This window comes from Aptenodytes patagonicus, chromosome 4 (assembly GCF_965638725.1).
Source record: "Aptenodytes patagonicus chromosome 4, bAptPat1.pri.cur, whole genome shotgun sequence".
In the NCBI taxonomy this organism is placed as follows: domain Eukaryota; kingdom Metazoa; phylum Chordata; class Aves; order Sphenisciformes; family Spheniscidae; genus Aptenodytes; species Aptenodytes patagonicus.
The window spans coordinates 30,159,885-30,169,010 of NC_134952.1; the positions used below are offsets into that span (position 1 = coordinate 30,159,885).

At 57.2% G+C, this 9,126-nt stretch overlaps 2 protein-coding genes across 2 annotated transcripts; both read left to right on the forward strand.

Moving 5' to 3' along the window:
* The first annotated feature begins 3,567 nt into the window (after positions 1–3,567).
* Positions 3,568–6,182, forward strand: SLC10A4 (solute carrier family 10 member 4). The gene is made up of 3 exons (XM_076337597.1): positions 3,568–3,968; positions 4,348–4,558; positions 5,218–6,182. The coding sequence occupies exons 1-3, from the start codon at positions 3,583–3,585 to the stop codon at positions 5,731–5,733; spliced, it is 1,113 nt and encodes a 370-aa protein (XP_076193712.1). The 5' UTR covers positions 3,568–3,582; the 3' UTR covers positions 5,734–6,182.
* Positions 6,183–6,444: 262 nt separating this feature from the next.
* Positions 6,445–7,810, forward strand: ZAR1 (zygote arrest 1). Its single transcript, XM_076337599.1, has 4 exons — positions 6,445–7,278; positions 7,355–7,447; positions 7,523–7,597; positions 7,667–7,810. The coding sequence occupies exons 1-4, from the start codon at positions 6,445–6,447 to the stop codon at positions 7,808–7,810; spliced, it is 1,146 nt and encodes a 381-aa protein (XP_076193714.1).
* The last annotated feature ends 1,316 nt before the right edge of the window (positions 7,811–9,126 follow it).

Here is a 9,126-nt window from a genome sequence, read left to right on the forward strand (position 1 = left end):
GCTGAAACGGGAAGAGCGGGAAAAGAGGGGGTGCCCGCCCTTTGCTTTCTCACCCCGCCCCATCATCCTGCTTTTATGTAGTGCTCATAAACACAGCATGCATGCACCTGCAGTGCAACGCAGTCAGGATTTAGGCTTCCAAGTCCAAGACTATGATTTACCTGTGCCTGCCTCATCCATAACCTGCTTGATATTTGCAAACCAACCCTTCTTGCCTGAGGCTCCTAAGCCTGTGGAGTGACAGGCGTAACAGCTGCGCACACCGAACCTCCTCTTGTTTCCCCAAATTCAGCACAGCGCATGACACCCACAGCGACTTCCCTTGGGGGACGCTGAAGGGACCATATATGCAATGATTGCAATTTTGTAATAATGCTGGACTATGCCAGATGCTTTTAGCCTCTGGCAGGAGAAGCAAGTGATTCAAACAACATCTCCACACAACGTGCTGGAGCAGTCACCAGGTGCATGAACAGCAAGGTCGCTTTGCTCATTTCTTACAGCACTATCAAAATTCCTTACAAGCCTATCCTCTATTTTTCACCTTTGTTTCCAGTTAAATAAAGGGAAGGCACAAAAATTTGTTATGAAAGAGCAAACAAAATTCCTACTGTTTGAAGGACTTCTGCTACTCCAGACCAGTTTATAGCACAGGTGCTTTCCTATGGAAATCAAACCCCTCCTAAGAATAATGTAAGGCAATATTATTTATAAGTTACAAATTACAATAAGCTCATATTTCAATGAGTCCTTTCCCTCCTTCTTCTTGCTCTCGCTATCTCTTACCCTCTCACCCATTTTTCAACAGAAGGACTAACAAGGAATAATTTGAGAATGATATACGATCGGTTTTATTTGCCAAGTCTTTTTATACTTGAATAGTCAATCTGTTGCTTCCAGTAATGGCAGGGCAGGCAGTATGCGTTCTCCCGCACTCCGCAAAAGAAAACAGAGAACGAATTAGCCATTGATTTAGATACATCATGGTGTGCACTACGTGTGAGCCGGCTGCCTCGCAGTCAGATGCTGCAGAACTACTTAGCATCGCTCCAGACTCCAGACTGTACTTTAACGATGACATATCGGGAAAGCCTGCAGCAAGTTAAAGAGACAAGAACCACGCTCAGCGGCAGACACATTTTTTCACTCCACACGCTGGACGTGAAAATATGCTGGGTGCCGCGCGCAGTGACGGTACCCACTGGATGGACAATTAGCGAAGCACATCAGCTGGGTTCAGACTTGGCTTTCCCTGAAGTCAGTGGTACTGCTTGTGTTTAAACCAAGAGTTAAGTTTGAATTTCAGCTGATAAATTTTAAGAAAAGTCTCAAGAGGTCTTGATTTGTTACAATGCATTCACAACACTTACCCGTTAGAAACGCTGTATTTCAGTGTCCCTTGAAACTGAAGTTTACGATGACTGGGTGGGCTCTGAAACAGGACGCATCTGCTTCACTGTATCTAGGTTTACTGAACTCCTCCTGTGACTGCCTATATGATATGTTATACGTTATGACACAAAAATATCTTCCCATGACCAGCCCTGTTCCAGCGGGGAGTTTGGGGAGTGACACTCAGAGATAAAACAGGAGGCCTGGCCTCCGCCCGTCACACCTGCTCGATAAGCAGCCGCCTTGCGCTCTGCACAACTGACCCAACCTGGGCTTGCCCACGGTGATCCCTTCTGCAGGGAAACCGCATGGGCATTACTTGCAAACCAGGGAGGGTACGAGAAGCAAATGACCTGCATGTTGGGAAGCCAAATATTGGCTACATGACGGATGGGATACGATACAGCAATGCTAAGACTTTAAGAAGCACAATGAATACACTGCAAGCACTTTTCTGCATACGCAGACCTGAAAATTAAGTCCAGAGGACGCTGTTGGCTCAGAAAGCCAACGAGACCCCACGGTCCCCTAGCCTAGCAGCACACAGAGCCCAAAAATATGAATGAACTAAAGCAATCTGGATCCTATTTGGTTGATCAGCTCTGATGACTCATCTTCCCTGTGCTCTCCTCAAGCTCATGACAAGGAAACAAACACAGGCGGAACAATATTAAACTTGGTGTCATTTTGGCAAAGTTGCCATACCTGGGATTTTGTCACTAGGTACTACTTGTACTTCTCGTGTCACTTGTGCCCCAAGTAAGAATTAAAGGTTTAATAAGCAAATAGTCTGTTTTTCTCTTGAGTCACCAATAATTTCTACTCGAATCCTGGGACAGCCTAAAATTTTACCCAAATAAATTTTTGAGAAACTTGCTGTCCGATGGAGCTTAAGGCAAGCAGTCGGTCAGGGCGGCTCCCGTAGGCTCTCTTCTTAAATTCAGTGTGTCCTCCTTGAGCTGTGACCTGAGATGCTCCACATGGAGCAGAGCAGCATGCTCACGGTGGAAGCCAAGGGGCAGCCCCTGGGGTTGCTACGTGCTGAGGCAGCTACTCCCAGCCAAGAGCGGTGCTGCGAAGCAGTGGCTGCAAACCCTCTAAATCCTCTGGGTTAAAGAAGAAAAGATGGTTACGCTTCCGAGACATGGCCAGTAGCGGTGCCAAATGCACAGAGTCACCAACGTCCATCCTGCTCTTGGAGGCTGCCCTCCTCTCTCGGGAGCTCCTGCCCTTGTGAGCCCAGCCTGGCATCCCACACAGCATTTCACTTCTGAAGGAACAGGGCGACACACAATTATTAAATGAAAAGTATGAAATAGGGGAAATGTAAATGTTTTAAGCAGTTTTATGACTGACACTATAATCACTCTTGGATGTGATTTTTGGGTGATGGACAACATTTCTTACGCTGGTTTGAACAGTTGTGTGTCTGTGAGCTTGTCTGCTTCCTCCACCTGCATGGACTGCCCTATAAAGGTACTGCCTCTCCTTACAAGCTTCTGGGACCCCACCAGCAGAAAGTGGTGCCTCCCTGAACTCCTAAAAGAGCTTTTCATCCTTCCTCACCCATTCCTGCAGCCTTCACAGCAGCCGGCAATTTGCCTGGAGGGGGAACGAGCTTGGATATCCTTCAGCAGAGGGAGACTGATGCTGCCCACCCACATCGGGTGACATTGCGACGCCGACTGCCTTTTTGGTGCCGATGCCAAAGTAAATCCCCCGATACCACAGTTCCTCTGCTGGCAAAGCCGGGCCCTGCCCGGCCCTCGGGAGGATGCAGGCGGCTGTGCCGGCTCCAGGAGTGTGCTGCCGGGGGTCGCGCCGGGGAGGGGGGTCCGGCCATGAGCCTCCGCCGCCGCCTGCGCTTCCCTCCGCCGGGGCCGGGCGGCGCTGGCGGCCGGGCGCTGCCCGCCGTCGAGGCGGCAGCGAGACACCGCCCACGCCGGGGGTGGCCCCGCGTGGGTCCGGGGACGCGCGGGCGGCGCCCGCAGCAGACAGCCGGGGCGCAGCGACGGACCGCGGCCGCGGCACATCGGCAGCGCCCAGCCGGGCTGAGCCGGGCCGGGATGCGGTCTCCGCGGGCCGCCGGGGCCAGCCGCCTCCGCATCCCGCACTGACGCCCGCCCCGCCGCCCGCTCCCTCCTCCGGGGCTCGGCGGGGAGCCGGCGGCTCCCGGGGGCCGCGCAGCCCATGGCTGGCTCGGCGCAGCCCCCGGCGGCGGCGGGGGGCGGCGGCCCCGACGGCGGGTCGCTGGCGGGCGGCGGCGAGGCTTTCGCGGACCGCTCCCTCAGCCAGGGCTTGAGCGTTCTGGTGGGGCTGGCGCTCTGCGTGACCATGCTGGGGCTGGGCTGCGCCGTGGAGCTGGGGCAGCTGGGCCAGCAGCTGCGGCGGCCCGTGGGGCTGCTGCTGGCGCTGCTGGGGCAGTTCGTGGCCATGCCGCTGCTGGCCTTCCTCCTCGCCCTCATCTTCGCCCTGGACGAGGTGGCGGCCGTGGCTGTGCTGCTCTGCGGCTGCTGCCCCGGGGGCAACCTCTCCAACCTCATGTCGGTGCTGGTCGACGGGGACATGAACCTCAGGTAGGAGCCCCGCTCCCCCTCGCCCCCAGCCGGCCGGGGAGCTGAGGCGGCCCCGGGGCGCGGGGAGGGTTTGCTGGGTACCTACCGGCGGTGGGGCCGGGACGGACGGACGGGCGCGGCGCAGCTGGAAACCCCCAGCGCTGCTCTCCTGCCTCTCCCGGGGCGGGCGGGTCTTACACGGACCCCGACACACGCCTCCTGCCCTCTTCCCTAAAAAGCCTGCCCGCCCGCGCCCCGGCCGGGGCGTAGAAGGGGGGGCTCTTGCCGTGAGAAGCGCCCCGGCCGGCTGCAGAGCCCCCTTCCCACGCCCCGGCTTCCCGGGGCTGCCCTCCGGCCGGCCGGGCGGTGATCCGGTGTCTCTTTGGTTCCCCCGCCGCAGCATTATCATGACGGCCTCCTCCACGCTGCTGGCCCTCTTCCTGATGCCCCTCTGCCTCTGGGTCTACAGCCGCCACTGGATCAACACGGCCCTGGTGCAGCTGCTGCCCCTGGGGGCGGTGAGCCTGACGCTGGGCAGCACCCTGCTGCCCATCGGCCTGGGGGTGCTCATCCGATACCGGCACCCCCGCGCCGCCGACCTCCTGGTTAAGGTAGGCACGGCCCCGGGGAGGGGGGGGGCGGCCGCACTGCGGGGGATGCCTGGGGACAGCACCGGGGCAGGGGTCCGACAGCAGTAACCTTTCTGGTCCCTCAGAACCGATGGTAGCTTCACACAGGCATATTCCACTACTTAGGTGGAATATAAGGACTTACAGTCTTGAAATAAAACGGTGGAACAGAGACGGAAAGAGAGGGAAAGGGCAGGTTGCCCCCGCAGCACACGGGAAGGAGGGCAGCGTGGCGCTGCACCCCCGGAGGCAGCCCGGGCCCTGGAGCAGAGGCATTCCCCAGCATCCTGCTCGCTCCCGCTACACCCAGGGCTAGCAAAACCAACCTGCAGGCACGGAAACACCTCCTTAAAACATGCAAACAAATGAGCTTAATTACGAAAGGAAGACCGAGGCACAAGCCCTGGCTCTCTAGTTTCCCAGCAAGTTGCCCCAAAGCAAAATGATGGAGGGCGCTCTCAGCCCCTTCCTTTCCCAGGATATGATCAACCACCACCAAAGTCCTGAGCCAGGAGCAAACCCAGGAAGGGCAGCGCAACCACGGTTTGCAATTTAGACTCTATCAAGCCTCTACTTGCTATGATTATCCTTTTAAACTAATAACTCACGTGTTGTTTATCAATGTCTGTATCTGTTGCCAGATTTCCCTGTGGTCCCTCTTGGTGACTCTGGTGATCCTGTTCATCCTAACTGGCACCATGCTGGGCCCAGATCTGATGGCACATATTCCTGCGTCTGTCTACACCATTGCGGTGCTGATGCCCCTAGCGGGGTATGCCTTGGGATATGGCTTAGCCACGGTCTTTAAAATGCCCCCACACTGCAGGAGAACAGTGTCTTTGGAAACAGGGTGCCAAAACGTCCAGCTCTGCACTGCCATCCTAAAACTCACCTTTCCCCCGGAGCTCATAGGGAGCATGTACATGTTTCCCTTGCTTTACGCGCTTTTTCAGTCGGCAGAAGCAGGACTCTTTGTGCTGGTATACAAGATGTATGGGAGAGACAGCTACAAACAAGATACACTCGGTGAAGAGGAAGACACAGATATTTCCTACAAGAAACTGAAGGAAGAGGAGGTGGCCGAAACTTCATATGGCACAGTGACCACAGAGGAGCACAACTCCGTTCAGATGGAGCCGACGCAGACGGCGCTTTAGGCGAGATAAGGAGGCAACACCCGGGGACGTGTGATGTGTGTTGTGCTTGCAACCAAGCTGGGGCCGCGCTCGCCGCTGCGCAAGCGGAGCTGCCCAGCCTCCATTGTTTCTCCAGCCGCTCCCATTGTACAAGGTGATGTGTGTTTATTACCGTGACAGTTGTATTTCCTCAAAAATACTTGTGAAAAAAAATTTAAAAGCAAAGGAAAAAATATCACTGCAACGCAAATAACCGTACGTCTTCAGGCAAGGAGGCTCCTGCCCACCTGAGTGCAGCAGGAATGGGTACGAAGAAGGAGACCAGCGTTTTGCAGAGGCGAAGCTGACGCGGCGCTGTGCCAGTGCAGACGAACGGGCAAACCACCTTGCGCGTGTGTATCTCCGTGCCTCCCACCCGCTGTAAAAGCATTGTGCTCGTTGTTCTCACCACAAATACATGGCAAAGCTGAACCAAACCCGTGTTCCCAGCTGATTAATGCCGCGGGGGCAATGAAGGGCTGCGCTGTCTGGTTGACCAGGGGAGCTGTGCTGGGAGTGGGGGGGCGGGGGAGTGGGATGCCCTGCCCGAGGCTCCGATCCAGGCGGGGATGGGAAGGGGCCGCTGAGGCCGGCGCTCGTCGGGGGCGGGGGAAAGCCCGGCCCCGGTCCGGTCCCGCCCCGCCCCGGGGGTATTTAAGGCCGCCCCCCGGCGGCTGCCCTGGGTCCGGCGCGATGGCGGAAGAGGCGATGGAGAGCTATCTGTACGCCGCCTACCACCCCTACTCCTACCGCTACCCGCCGCCCAAGGGCAAGGGGGGGGCGGCGGGCGGCTGGCGGCCGCGGGGCAGCGGCTACTTCTCGGGCTACGGGGAGGCGGCGGCGGCGGCCGCCGAGTACTTCGACAACTACCAGCGGGCGCAGCTGAAGGCCATCCTCTCCCAGGTCAACCCCAACCTGACGCCGCGGCTCCGCAAGGCCAACACCAAGGAGGTGGGCGTCCAAGTCAACCCGCGGCAGGACGCCTCGGTGCAGTGCTCCCTCGGGCCCCGCACGCTGCTGCGCCGCCGCCCCGGTCCCCCCGCTGGGCCGCGGCCCCGCGAGGCGGAGCAGGAGCGGGAGCAGGAGCAGGGCAGCCCCGCCACCACCAGCACCCGCGCCGTGCGCTTCCCCCGCACCATCGCCGTCTACTCGCCCATGGCGTCCCGCAGACTCACCGCCTTCCTGGAGGAGCCGGAGCGGCGGCAGCAGCAGCAGCAGGAGGAGGAGGCAGCGGCGGCGGCGGCGGCCGTCGAGGAGGAGCCGGCCGCGCTGCGGGAGCAGCGGGAGGCGGAGGCGGCCGCCGTGCAGGCGAGCTGGGAGAAGCCCCCCGAGGGTGGCGCCGAGCCGCTGGGGCAGCGCCCGGCCGAGCCGCTGGAGCAGCGCCCGTCTGCGACCCCGGAGCCGCCGGCGGCGGCGGGGCCGGAGGAGAGCCGGGATGAGGAGGAGGCGGCGGCAGCGCGGGAAGAGCCGCCGGCTGCCCCCCAGAAGCGGGAGCCGGCGGCGGGCAAGACCCGCCTCCGCTTCCAGGTGAGGGGCGGCCGGGGGGGAGCGGAGAGGGGCCCGGGAGGCGCCTGCCCCGTCGAGTAACGGTTGTCCCCGGCAGTTCCTGGAGCAGAAGTACGGCTACTACCACTGCAAGGACTGCAACATCCGCTGGGAGAGCGCCTACGTCTGGTGCGTCCAGGGCACCAACAAGGTAGGGTAGGGTAGAGTAGGCCCGGCCCGGCGCGGCCCCCCCGCCCGCCGCCGCTGACCCCGGCCTCCCCCCCAGGTCTACTTCCGGCAGTTCTGCCGGACCTGCCAGAAGTCCTACAACCCGTACCGCGTGGAGGACATCACCTGCCAGGTAAGGGACCCCCGGGCCGGGCCGGGCCGGCCCCGGCCCGCCCCCGCCGACTGCCGCCTTCTCCCCCAGAGCTGCAAGCAGACGAGGTGCACCTGCCCCGTGAAGATGCGCCACGTGGATCCCAAGAGGCCCCACCGCCAGGACCTCTGTGGGAGATGCAAAGGGAAACGCCTCTCCTGCGATAGCACATTTAGTTTCAAATACATCATCTGAGTGGGATGGGGTTTTTTCATTTTTGTTTAGGGCTCTTCTAGAAAACTGCAAGTAGAGCAGATTTTTTTTTGTTATTGTTTGAAGGTACTTAGTGAGGTGTAGCTAGGAAAGCATACAAATAAAAGTATTGCAAAGCACACTCAAATGATCAGGTGGGTTTTTGCCCAGCTCAGAGGGTGCATGTTGCAACTTCTGTAACTTGCATAGGGGAAGAGCCTACAAATAATGTTTTGTAAATCGGTGATGGTCTTGGCAGCAACTGACTTAGGACCTTGTAGAGTATCAGGTGGGAAAGGATGTCTGTTACTGCTCCTACCCTTGAACTAATCAAACGAAGTTAACATCAAATTGACATAGTAGAGCATAATTCATGAACAAAACACCTAATAGTATTTACTAACTGTGCACTTTTCGATTCCATGTAGAAAGTCTCCTGCACTTGTTCATCATTAGAAAGTGATTGAGAAATGCTATGTAAAAACTAGGTCACTTCTACTGGTACAGCTGGTCTGCGCTTAGCTAAGCCGGTGTTCTTGTCTTGTAGACTAAAGCCAAAGCAAGCTTGTGGTTAATGCCTCTTCAGGGATAGCTCTCACAAACTGCTGGGAAAGGGAGTCACTGATGTTATGGTCTCTTGGTAAATGAGTTGCCCATCGTTACTTCCACAAGGTTATCGAGAAGTGATACTTCAAAGGCTCAAAGTATGATAGTGCATCTGCCTGGCTTCTTCTTGTACCTGCAGGTGGTGCACAAAGAGCTGTGCACTTAGTGGCTTACACTTCAAGAGTTTCATCTAGTTATGGTTCAGCTGTCTGCCACTGGGGAAGGATCAAACTCCCACACCCCTCTGGGACTGGGTTTGCAACTAGGAATTGTACTTCTAGTGGTCAGTTGCAATGGCAGAACCAGCATGGCTACTCCCAGATGATGCTCTCCAAGGCCTATTGGTGCTGTCAGTGGTGATGGCCCCTGTAGGGACACCACACTTCAGCAAAAGCGTTACAAGCTGACTCTGGGACTACAGCATCACCATCTGAGCAGATTCATAAGCTAGTAAAACCTACAACCCACCAGTCTACCCTGTAGCCAAGGAGTTGGGTAAACTTAAAGGAAAACATTTCTGAGACTGCTAACAAAGCAGTTAATTTTGGAATTGAGCATAACAGCACACAAAGCCTCTTGCAGAACTCTTGAGGTAGCTTCTATTTGGAAAGACTGATTTATCTTGGCTATAACAAACTTACATACACCTGTACACAGCTTCCTTGAGACCACTCTATTAAAGAGGGAACCAGTCTGAGGCCATGCTGTGTAAC

Bases quoted from the DNA above. Each gene is read 5' to 3' on its own strand.
- SLC10A4 (XM_076337597.1), top strand. From the start codon at position 3,583: ATGGCTGGCTCGGCGCAGCCCCCGGCGGCGGCGGGGGGCGGCGGCCCC. The intron at 3,969-4,347 runs GTAGGAGCCCCG...CCCCCGCCGCAG, and splicing joins GACGGGGACATGAACCTCAG to CATTATCATGACGGCCTCCT. The intron at 4,559-5,217 runs GTAGGCACGGCC...ATCTGTTGCCAG, and splicing joins CCGCCGACCTCCTGGTTAAG to ATTTCCCTGTGGTCCCTCTT.
- ZAR1 (XM_076337599.1), top strand. From the start codon at position 6,445: ATGGCGGAAGAGGCGATGGAGAGCTATCTGTACGCCGCCTACCACCCC. The intron at 7,448-7,522 runs GTAGGGTAGGGT...CCTCCCCCCCAG, and splicing joins GCGTCCAGGGCACCAACAAG to GTCTACTTCCGGCAGTTCTG. The intron at 7,598-7,666 runs GTAAGGGACCCC...CTTCTCCCCCAG, and splicing joins TGGAGGACATCACCTGCCAG to AGCTGCAAGCAGACGAGGTG.